Source organism: Copidosoma floridanum, unplaced genomic scaffold (assembly GCF_036245765.1).
Source record: "Copidosoma floridanum isolate Cflo_tuat_1 unplaced genomic scaffold, Cflo_Japanese_pri ptg000013l, whole genome shotgun sequence".
NCBI classification, from domain to species: domain Eukaryota; kingdom Metazoa; phylum Arthropoda; class Insecta; order Hymenoptera; family Encyrtidae; genus Copidosoma; species Copidosoma floridanum.
The window spans coordinates 25,604,030-25,615,920 of record NW_028321890.1 but is presented as its reverse complement, the minus strand read 5'-3'; the positions used below and the strand labels follow the sequence as shown (position 1 = coordinate 25,615,920).

General features: G+C 36.1%; 2 protein-coding genes across 4 annotated transcripts in view; one reads left to right on the top strand and one right to left on the bottom strand.

The window, feature by feature from the left end:
- The window catches only part of KrT95D (phosphofurin acidic cluster sorting protein KrT95D), a 39,904-nt gene extending 36,843 nt beyond the window's left edge, over nucleotides 1-3,061 (top strand). For all 3 annotated transcript variants that reach the window (XM_089591705.1, XM_089591703.1, XM_089591704.1), the window contains 4 exons: nucleotides 27-374; nucleotides 566-963; nucleotides 1,110-1,226; nucleotides 1,840-3,061. In XM_089591705.1, the coding sequence (XP_089447831.1) occupies nucleotides 27-374; nucleotides 566-963; nucleotides 1,110-1,226; nucleotides 1,840-1,973 (997 nt within the window). In that variant the 3' untranslated portion in view covers nucleotides 1,974-3,061. The remainder of the gene's footprint in view (nucleotides 1-26; nucleotides 375-565; nucleotides 964-1,109; nucleotides 1,227-1,839) is intronic.
- A 3,763-nt stretch (nucleotides 3,062-6,824) lies between these two features.
- On the bottom strand, nucleotides 6,825-8,193 carry LOC106647357 (actin maturation protease). Its single transcript, XM_089591706.1, has 3 exons — nucleotides 7,990-8,193; nucleotides 7,544-7,876; nucleotides 6,825-7,468 (listed from the first exon to the last, which is right to left on the bottom strand). Exons 1-3 carry the CDS (start codon nucleotides 8,181-8,183, stop codon nucleotides 7,249-7,251), a joined length of 747 nt encoding a protein of 248 aa, XP_089447832.1. The 5' UTR covers nucleotides 8,184-8,193; the 3' UTR covers nucleotides 6,825-7,248.
- Nucleotides 8,194-11,891: the final 3,698 nt, after the last annotated feature.

Sequence of the window (11,891 nt, the reverse complement as noted above, 5' to 3'; positions counted from 1 at the left end):
TATACACGTGGTGTTTTTTTCCTCAGCTGCAACAGTTCGGCAAAGCCACCGGCCCCGATAAAGGTCGTGACCGCGGGAGGTGACAGCTTCGTGAATACGGTGCTGCGACACTATGTGGACCTGTTGAGCTTCAAGCCGCCCGACTGGCAGAACCACATGCGATTCCTGATCGTCCCCCTCGGCTCGAACAGCCTTTCCAAGTACCTCGCCACGATAGACACGAGGTACGCGAGCCTCTTTGGGGACGAGTGGCGGGAACTGGCCGAGCGCGAGGCTGCCGGTGCGAGCGAGAGCGCTGCCCGCGTCACCGAGTACCTGGCCACATCCGCCATGACTCTGCTCCTGCCTATCGCCGAGGCCATGGTCACCTACAGGTCAGTATCAATTATTGGAACGCAACGCGCTATACGTATGTATACTATGTACACTCAGATCGGTGTTTCTTATACAAAGCGGCAAAGACCTATAAATGTGCAGCGTGTATATAATCGAGTTGGTAAATAGCCGATGACATTCATATCGTCGCAGCGCGTAATGAATTACAATGTGCCGATTTCCGTGACAGGGAGACGGATGACAGTAGTCAAATATTCGTCCCGTTCGTGAACGACGTGAGGGTGGGTTGCCCGGAGAGCAGTGCCTCGGCGTCTGTCGACCTGGACGAAATGGGTGGTACGGGCTCGGGTTCGCCGCCGTCCCTGCCACCGGCCTCGTTGCCGCTGTGCCCGCCCCCGGGACGTCTGACACCCCCGAGCAGTCCCAACGTCGGCCAGCCCCGGGACGGCTGGGAGCCGGTGGAGCTGCAGCTCGACTACTGGGGCAAGCCAACTCTCGGTGAAAAGGGCAAGAATTCGCTGAGGCAGGCCTTCAAGGTGCTCCACGTGCAGAGGCTACCGCCACCCGGCGAGGCGCCCGGGCAGAGCTTGTACATGAATTACATGACCAAGGAGAAGAAGCAAAAGAGTGAGTTCTCTCTATTTTGTTTATCCATCGAGTCACTAATGAACAAAGATCCTCTTAAAGTGATGATAACAAAACCACCACAAGCTGCTTTAAGATGGTTTCATTGATCGAGGCCGTGGACGGATTAAAACGTGTATTTGTTTCAGTAATGAGGCTTGGCAAGAAGAAGGAAAAGGAAAAGGAAAACGAGCCAAAGAGCCAGCAGGTCGACGGCGTCACGCGACTGATATGCTCTGCAAAGACCCACAACATTCCACTAAGAGGTAAATGCTAAAGAAATCAACATAAACTACAGTGCGCGCGCTCCCGCTACGTTTTTCATGATAATTACGAAATTGGGGGCTATCGCGACGAATGATATAGATCTTTGAAATGAGAGAGCTCGGCAATTTAAAATTTTGAGGCTCGTCGTGGGCAACCAATGGGATTTTCTTGCCTTTTTTTCCCCCCAACAAAGTTCTCGAAAAAATGTACGCAAACGGCTAATGCTTGGTGGTGGCTATAGGTTTTTCATCGGGACATTCGTGTCAACTGTACTGCGGTGGTGTAAGAGAAGAAAAAAAAAAAAAAAAACAGTTATATCGCAACCTTGTCCTCGATCGGAAAGTTAAAAAAAACAAACATGTAATTATTAAGCTATTAGGATCGCGAGTTGTAAAACGTCATCGAGATGATTCACTGCGGATTATGTGCCTATGCGACGGGAAACCTTAAATTTTATTTATCGTTTGTTAAAAAATTTCAGCCGTAAACGAATAATACAAATAAACAAATCACTCGGCAAACTGCAGCTCCGCGCGAGCGCTCAAGTTGACGAGTCGTCGTTGGCTGTATCAATTCGCTAAATCAATGTTATTTCTAAAAATACCCCCACAGTGAGCATCGACGGGACGGAATGGTACGGCGTCAAATTCTTCCAGCTGTCGGCCCAGTGGCAGACGCACATCAAGACCTTCCCGCTAGCGATGCTGGCCTACAACTCCCAGCAGCAGATGCCCAATCTCACGTGAATCCTTAACTTGGTGGCGCGACGCCGTAGTAGCACGTTAGATACGGAGAGGAGAAAATACGATGATGACGATAACAATAACGGGGAGGTGATAGCAGCACGCGCGCACACGCCGGCAAGAGAGAAAATATAACTAAGATTATATATACATAATATATACACACATACTATTATAATGATGACCATGATGATGATAATGCATGAGCGTGTGTGTACGTTGTACCCATATACATATCCAATAACCTTCGAGTCCTCGGCGCGCGTGAAAACGTGAAAAAGAGAGAGAGAAAGAACGAAGCAAAATGTCTGAGCGATAAAAAAAAAAGTATTATTGCCGGAGACGGACGTTATTGTTTCTTTTTGCTTTGTTTTCGTTTTACGACCCGATGTTTTATGGTCACTCGTTTGTTCGAGCGTTGTATACCATTCTTTTGGCAATAATAATAATTACTATAATAATAATAATAATAATAATAATAACAACAATAACAATTACAATAATAATAATAGTAATAATAAATATAGTCATCGTGGGTGTGTGTTTGATGCAATATAGTATTTTAACAAGGCAACGTGTGAGCTCGTACGTTTTGTCGGTTGATGAAAAATTAAAACGGAAGATCGGTTGTGAGGTAACGCAATTTCGCATCGCTTTAATTATATTAGTATTTATTACATATAGTCATATAATTGTGTATATTTTTATGTATATGCAACAACGTTTGAACAAACGAAACACTAAACGTCGGATTGAAGGTACTAAGACGTGGTTTTTCATGAGACATGAGTATACATTTAAGGCAAGTGAAGTCGTGATAATTTATAGAATATCAAAACTAAACAAATACTCTTTTTAAGTAAACGTAATTATCGATATTTTTTTAATATATTATTTAATCTCGCCGATAGGTTAAAATTTTAACAGAGAAAATAAATAGATTCATCAAATGACTTTTTAAGATACAATTTATTGAAAAGCAGATTTATTGCTTAAGCTTTAAACTATTATGAAGAATTTATAGTTCCGAATCTGAGTGTCCAATCGGATAAAAAATTATTATTTAGCATATGTTCATAAAAAAAAAAAAAAAAAAAAAAAAAAAAATTCGGCCAAATGTAACAAAAAAAAAATTACAAATGAAATTTTTATACATTTGACTCTGCAGATAACACATGTAATTTATTATTCAAAGGCATATACAAAACTTGGCCCAGATGATTTTTACAAAGATATGCGAACCAAGTATGAAGCAGAAAGCGTTCGTCTGTAAATAGTGAGTTCTATTTGCATATCGAAATCGATTGTGTGTACAGTCATTATTGTTAAGTTACGTTCCTAAAGTATAAAATAATTTGCGTCGCGAGTGAAAAAGAATTTTTAAGATGTCTATTTCGGATACATACACCATATATGTTTATTATAAATAAATTTTCCGTTGTAAAGAATTGATAAAAAAAAAAACGAAATGTCAACGAGACGTGCATTATTTAAAAATATTGTTCGCCCTTTAGCTCAGCGATAGCTCTCTCTGAAAAAAATGAAAAATATTAACAAAACCGATATTTTTATGTTAAAAATAAGTAATTGTTTTTATTGACGTTAAAGCTTGTCAAAAGTTAATACCGATTTTTTTTAACTTTTATGATCCACTCGGTTCCGGTCGTTCATATTTCTGTCTTTTGAATTTAGTTTTTTATTCTATGAATCATCAGTATATCCCTTTAACAATAAATATTAATGCTGACAATTTATTGGGGAGGGGTTTATTTTTAAATATTAAGAAAAAATCACATTTAGCTTGACGATTAAAATTAATTACTGTACGAAGCATCAATATGAAAACAATACTTTTACTTTTGACAGAAATAATCTTAGTTTACGAATAAAGAAATAAAATATATATTAGTGACCAACGTCATGAACGACTGCCTATTGCCAAATTAATACAACGTGTCTTCGCGTTTTTATTAACGGGATGAAAATTTTTAGATGAAAGCAAAGCAGTTTAAATATAATTTGGAATGTGTTGTCAAATGAGCAACGATTCTTGCCAAAAGCTTGTTGTAATGAAACAATTTTACGATATTTAAAATACCTTGGCTAATTTTCGTGTTTTGCTAGTCTTCAGTTTAATAATCCTACGAGTAATGAACGTATGTATAATCTTTTTTCTCATATACCTAAATCTTCATGCACAAAAGAATTGACTTGTCATCGATCGATTGATTAGATAAACTGAACTGAAACAATAAATGCGTCATACATCGGTCAAATGGCAGTAGGACACATGATCACATCTTTTTTCTTTTTTTTTCTTTCTTTTTTTTTTCTTTCTTTTTTTTTTTAATAAGCAAAGCCTCTTTAATTCGATAGATATTCTCGAGCGATAGCTTTATTTTTTTCTCTTGTTTATTCGTGACTTGAACTGGTCATCAGTTGCTGTGCCTACCATGCCACGTGTATTCCTCTCAGCTGTCATATAAAGCCCCGATAAAATGCGAATGTGTATTAACAAGAAAGGATTTTTCTTGACGTATGCACCTATTGTTACCTTCCTTGGCTTATCGAAAATCTTAGAATACTATTGCAAAGATTTTGGATAATTTTTTTTTTTTGTATGTTTGTGTACTTTTTGTTCATGCAAGTGCTTTACAGGAGCCATTATTATTACGACTTGAACTTTTTTTGTAAAAAAAAGCATCGAAATAAATTTACCCCATCAACTTTCAGTAACCATTTCCTAAATGGCTTAGCACAAAGTTTACTAAAAAAATGACGAAAAAAATCCAATAGCGCGCGCGTGCTAATTCATTGCACAAGGATTTTTGAAGCGTATCCCGGTATAGTTATAAAATTAATGTTTCCGTTGAAAATTTGCAGCTACGGTTATTTCGAATAGGCATTTTTAAATTCACACTGTAGTTTTATTCGTCGAGTTCACTTTGGTAGCAATAATCAAAACGAAATCTTGGAATGGGCAGTTTATCGTATTAATTTATCGGGCTTTCTTGTGCTTCATTGAAAAAACTCGATTCACAAAAAATAACAAAAGCATTACGGTACGATAAATGTGTACAAACTCTGCTTGTGTGTCGTTAAATTTGACCTTGAATTCGTACTGTCTACCATCATTGGTAGGAATCGATGTTCATTGCAAGGATAAATCAAACAAAAAACTTTTTTTTCTTTAATCATCAATAAAATAAAAGTACAGTGTCATGAAAAAGTGCCAATTCTACAAGTGACCCAAGTTCCTCGTTTCAGACTCAACGTCGTGGTATTGTAAGCCAGTATTTTTATCCGCATAGTTGAAGAAAAAAAAATACTACCTAAGAATTAAAAAGAAAAAAAATTTTTTTTAAACGTGAGAGTGCGAAGGTGCTCCTTTCCGTAAAAACAAAAAGTTCCTCATTACGTTTTTACTTTGTTGGGCGCTGCAATACCTCTAAGTATGAAATTGTTTAGAATCCAAGAATCAGTGTTCTCGAAAGCAAAAAATAATGCTCAAACCTACGTCAACGGTGAGGCGTAGGAGTATTATGCAAATAATTTTTTCGGTAGTTTTCATAGGATAGCTAGAGAATTGACGGAAATAATAATATTAGTCATTTTTTCGATAAACTAAAGGCAAGAGCGAAAAAAGAATGGAACGATCATCATTACGATTGTTGATGCTTGATTTGGTTCAATTATTTTACATATAAAGTGTAAAGTTCGTTTGTCAAACAGTAAAGATTTTTTAAAATTAAAAATTTGTTTCTGGTTTGTACGCAAAGTGTCAAAGTTGCACTGATTTTTAAGTGCTCAAGTAATCGATGCAAATTCCGGTTACAATTATTATCCCATCAGCATCGATTGAAGATCAAAGCTTTATTACCTTAATAAAATAATATAATTTCTTTTTATGGAAAAAAAGGAATTTCAATGCAAAGCGTAAAATAATAATCAGGTGATTACCACATGGAAGGTGGAAAAACTAAGCATGAATAAGTAGTACGTTTGATCGTTTATAGGAGTCTAGACGTCTTTACTGTGCTTATGCAAGGATGTCTAATTGTAAATGTACTTGTATATACATAATTGATAAAAAAAAAAAAAAAAAAAAATCAACAACAAAAACGTATGGCGTTTCAAAGATGTTAAAGAGTTCAATTATAAACAATTACTTTTTATTTATGTAGGAAATTCAAACTGACTTTAAACAATGCATAAGCTGTTATCTATTAGTATGTTTGAATAAAAAGTCAAAAAAATAAGAATAAAAACTATTATTCGTTGAACTCTTTGATCATTGGTGTAAGAAATAATGAAATACCTATATGTGATAAATAATTTCTAAAGTAATGTTTTAATGTAAAAGATTATTGTTATTATTCTGTAGAAAAAAAATTTCGTGATCCAAACTCGTTTTACTATTAATCAATATTTTTTACACTATGAAATATTTATAAACTTGTTAAAAGATACGATCCTTTAACAAAGTATATTTCATGTTTACTATTCAATTTATTGCTCATTGATTACTAATTTGTTTTTTTTTTTAAACTGAAATGATATCTATGTAAACGAGTTTGGGTCACGAGTGAATCTAGTAAGAAGGCAAGATAAATGATAGAATTTTAATTAGCAGTGTACTGTTGCTAAATTGCAGTACGAGAGCAGCCATCGAATCAAAGATGAAAAAAATATGTTGTTGATGTTTGTAAGCTTGAAATATAAATGTAACGCCTTTTACAGTATTTTTGTTGTTAATGCCTATACCATAACGACGCTTTTTAAATATCTTGATTTCAAAGGTCTGTTAAATAAAAGACAATGTTTTTTATAATAAAAAGTCACCTTTATTTAATATTTATCATATAAGACTTTTTTTCATAAAATATATTTATTATATTAAAGTTTGTGTTAATTCGTATTTTATTAAAGCTTTGAGAGTATTGTACCAAAACTGTATTTTAATCATGTATAAAACTACTCATATATATATATATACATTTATTATGGTACATAAGTATTAACGCAACAAATAGTAAATTAGTAGAGAAATTTATATAAATCTTTATAATTCAACATAAATTATAGCTGCTCACGAAAAGTAATATAACACTTTTATACTTGAATCAAAGTGACTGGTAAGACTTTGTCGTACCTTTCTACGGAGCAAATCACATTTAGCTACTTTTAACAAACTGGCAGGATGCATCATTGTCATTGGCGTATGTATAAGTACTTACAGTGTTTTTCACATAGTACATACATTACGGAGATCACTCAATTACAGAGAAGTAACAGGACTGTTGCAGGGGTGGAGCGCTACAGCCCGGCCTTTGAGTCCTTGTTTGCCGCCTACCCCACCATCGGGTATAACATAGCCGCCCGTGTGTCGAATCGGACCCTCCTCCTCGAGATTGGCATTGCTTTCGAGCAGATCGGCCAGCGGCCACAAGGCCAATCGAGCTGTTTTCCCGTGTCGCGCCAACACGTGGTAGCCTTGTCTGCAACCGGATGATTTGTTGACTCAACCAATTAATAATTTTTCAAGTAAAGAAAATAAAAGAACGCCACTTTACTCGGAAGAGATGAGTCCAACGAGCAGAGCCCAGTGTGCTTTGTGGCCGCGTTTAAGAGTCGGCGCGTTGTTCAGATCCGAATCGTACGGAATAAGAACCTTGGCGCCGCTCGTGAGTGCCCTAGTTATCGTGTACGGGTAGTCCTCCAAATTTCTCAGGATCTCAGGTCTGTGGTCGGCCATGTATTTGGCCGCAAGTTTAGCCATCGAGTCAACGCTGTAGATTTCCCCATGTTGAGTGAAACCGGATTGCCTGGCGTCCTCGTAGAGTTCGGCTGCCGCGATTTTTCGAGGATACTCTTGGGCCGCCATAGCCAGAGCTACCAGACCACATCTGAAATAAGTCCATTAGCGTTGTTATTGTTATTTACTTACGTTATAATTAATATACAATGATTGAATTTTGTAAACATCCATGATTAGTGCACAAGGAAGAGAACTACTCACTGTGGTCCCTGCTGGCGTATGGGCTTGAGGTGACAGTAGTACTTTATGTCCGCGTCGTTCAGCTCGTACCTGAATATTAAACTTTGTATCTCCTGATAAGGATCCGTGAATACTCTGGCATAAGTCTTGGGTGGCAGAACGGTTATGGACAAAGCCGAAGGCGGTGCAGGAGGTGTTGGTGGCGGTGTGGGCATTTTTTTTTTTTTTTTTTTTTTTTATCGTGAATTTTATAAATTTCACGATCCAATGCCAAACTGCATGTGCATTTTATTCATGGAGCAACTAGATGAGGCTGCCAAACGCCAGACGTCGACGGCTGTTCTTCAAATTACCTAAAAGAAATCGATCATCATTGTTACAGATTCATTTTTTAATGAAGCAAAAGTACTTTAAGGTAAAAGTTGGACGACATGGATAAGATCTCCGAAATGTGTCTTGTACATAATAACAGGCGTTGAAACGGACGATATTTACGTTACATTTTATTTTTAGCTAGATTGAAATTCCACTAAAACGCAAGTCATACAAGTTTTACACGTAAAGTGGAGTGATGATGATGATACCTGTAAGCATTTCACATAGATAAGAAACTAGTAAATGTCAACACACGAAATTAACATAGCTTTGTTATTACGCGTAATTGATGGAGAAAAATATTTGACTACAAAAATAAATCGAACTACTGAACGTAAATTCTAGGTCATCCAAATTTAAAGGCTTAAAAACTTTAATTTCTCTTTACTGCAGATAATATGTGTATGTTATGAAACCACCATAATATTTGTAGATGAATCTATTAATTCTATCACTTCAAGTGATATATTTTATTATGTGCGTGGGTGTACATTGGGTAAATTTTTTTGAGTGTTGTCATAAGTGTACATATGACACACAGGTCACAGTACCTAGCTGTGAAATATAGACAAATTCCAAAAAATTAAACGGTCTCATATTGAATCGATTTTTTTGCCTCTAATTAATTGAAAGAAATTCCGGTATCTTCTATATACTAATGCCTCTAGATAATTTTATTAATTAACCAGTACAAGTTTTTTTTTTCCTATTTAAGTTTCATAAGTGCAACACGTACATTTTGACTGATTCATCCGATACTTAGGGTGAAATTTTTTTCAGCAATTTACTAAAACTTCATACTTACTCTCCGATACTTCTCTCTCGCGACTGGCAATTTTTCACTGTTAGTTTTCGTATGTTTTCTCGTTCTCTTCTTCTTTTTTCTTCGTTATGTACTTATTTTAAACTCCGGATTTTTGTTGCTACATGTTCGTTTAAGCGATGCTCTTGTATGTATCCATTATGCAGCAAAAATAAATTGTCAATTACAACTACACCATATTAACAAACAGTCGTTAGTCGTTATACCGTCGTTAGCGTCTGCGACAAGATAATAGTAACTAGTAACACATATGTACTACATATGTATACATTAAATATGATGTTATTTTGGAGATTCAGAGATTTCGGAGCAATCAGAGATTCGGAGCAACGAAGCGAACAAAGCATGATGCGTATACTTATAACTGTGATACAAGTATAGTAGTAGGGGGAGTAGAGAGCAAGAGAAGAGTCTAAGGCTGCGGACACATGGAGAGCGTAACGCGTACCGCGTAACCCTTTGAGCCCATGAGAGTGAGAGAGAGGTAAAATACGCGCACCTCTCTCTCACTCTTACGGGCTCCAATGGTTACGCGGTACGCGTTATATGCTCTCCATGTGACCGCGGCCTAAGGCTGCGTTATTCAGACGTAACGTCAATAGCAATCTGCAATCCGCATGAATGCACGGGTGCGAGAGAGATGAAGGATCATTCACCTACGGACGTTTTTTTGGTTCGGGCGTGATCGGGATTCATCGGCGGCCTTCGCTCTTGAATGAATCTCAGCTAAGAATCAATCAGCGCCATCTAGCGGACGATCATTCTCGAGAAAACTCGTGGCTCAGATACCCTACGGACGTTTTTTTATTTCGGAGGACGAAGAAAAGCTTAACTCATGTTTCGTTATGTAAAATAACATATAGAAATACGAGTTTTGCTTTTTTTCGTCCGCATACATGTGGGGCTGAAATATCTAAAAGTCACCGCTGATTGGCTATACTATTTGCAGGCGGTCAAATTTGTCAGACGACGAAAAAAAGCACAACTCATATTTCTGAACGTTATTTATAAAGACGAAATCTGAGTTAAGCTTTTCTTCGTCATCCGACTGAACACACTTATGAGAGGTCAATTTTCGGGTAAAAGAAAAATTGTAAACTTGCCGCAAGTAGCACAAACAACGTCAACTTTTTTATATTATATTTATAAGATTAGTTGCGGCTGGTTTATAACTGACTAAATGGCTCTACTATAAATAGTAATAATTATTTGGATCAGCGCCATCTAGCGTTGGGGATTTTTGAACTAAAAAGTGGCCCTAAACTTTTGGCCCACAGCATTAGCGCTTACAGCCATTTAGCCGATTATAAACCAGCCGCAACTCATCCTGTAGCTATAAAATGAAAAAATAATAATACGTGTGTTTTTGGCGGCAAGTTAACAATCTATCTTTTGCACGAAAATTTATCTTCAAAAATAGAAATACATAGGAAGCCAATTTTTGGTAGAAAATAGATTGTTAACTTGCCGCCAAAAACACATGTATCGTTATTTTTTCATTTTATAGCTACAAGATAAGTTGCGGCTGGTTTATAACTGATTAAGTGGCTCTATAGGGCTAAACTGCCTAAAGCTCTCCTTCAGAATTTCAGAAGCAATTTTTGGCCAAAAAAATCACAACCGCTAGATGGCGCTGATCCAAATAATTATTACTAATACTTATAGTAGAGCCATTTAGTCAATTACAAACCAGCCGCAACTGATTGCATAGACATAAAATATAAAACAAACGTTGTCTGTGCTATTTGCGGCAAGTTTACAACTTATTTTTTACTTAAATATCGACCTATTAAAGTATAAATATTCTACTCATCTCATATGGCTCATAAAATCAACCATTTTTACAAAATCACAATACTTTAGACCTTTCATCATTAACTCATTGAAGCACAGCCCTTTAAATTAATAGTTTCAATAAACAGTAAACTTATATAACATGTCCATAGCAAAATTTGTGTTACAGAAATCTTGAATAACAATCAAACAAATACGTAAATTAATTAGTCTAAAAGAGACAACTGAAAAAATAGGCCTAAGTATGAAAGAAGCACAGTCACACTATGAGTCTCCTAAGATTGGATTTTAGAGTCTAAAAGAGACAACTGAAAAAATAGGCCTAAGTATGAAAGAAGTACAGTCACACTATGAGTCTCCTAAGAATGGAGCATTGGATCTCACTTAATTAGATAAAGTTGGGTTCTTTGTTTATTTATAATACTTACAATTTACTTCTCTGTAATAAATGTATTTTTTATTTAGTGAGATCCAATGCTCCATTCTTAGGAGACTCTTCGTGTGGCTGTGCTCCTTCCATACTTAGGCCTTTTTTTTTTTAGTTGTCTCTTTTAGACTCTAAAATCAAATCTTAGGAGACTCATAGTGTGACTGTACTTCTTTCATACTTAGGCCTATTTTTTCAGTTGTCTCTTTTAGACTAATTAATTTACGTATTTGTTTGATCGTTATTCAAGATTTCTGTAACACAAATTTTGCTATGGACATGTTATATAAGTTTACTGTTTATTGAAACTATTAAGTTAAAGGGCTGTGCTTCAATGAGTTAATGATGAAAGGTCTAAAGTATTGTGATTTTGTAAAAATGGTTGATTTTATGAGCCATATGAGATGAGTAGAATATTTATACTTTATTAGGTCGATTTTTAAGTAAAAAATAAGTTGTAAACTTGCCGCAAATAGCACAGACAACGTTTGTTTTATATTTTAT

What these genes read in the sequence shown, in the direction of transcription:
- LOC106647357 (XM_089591706.1), bottom strand. Translation starts at nt 8,183, where the DNA reads ATGCCCACACCGCCACCAACACCTCCTGCACCGCCTTCGGCTTTGTCC. An exon ending in ATACGCCAGCAGGGACCACA is followed by an intron (nt 7,877 to 7,989) that starts GTGAGTAGTTCT and finishes GACTTATTTCAG; the next exon opens with ATGTGGTCTGGTAGCTCTGG. An exon ending in GTTGGACTCATCTCTTCCGA is followed by an intron (nt 7,469 to 7,543) that starts GTAAAGTGGCGT and finishes ATCCGGTTGCAG; the next exon opens with ACAAGGCTACCACGTGTTGG.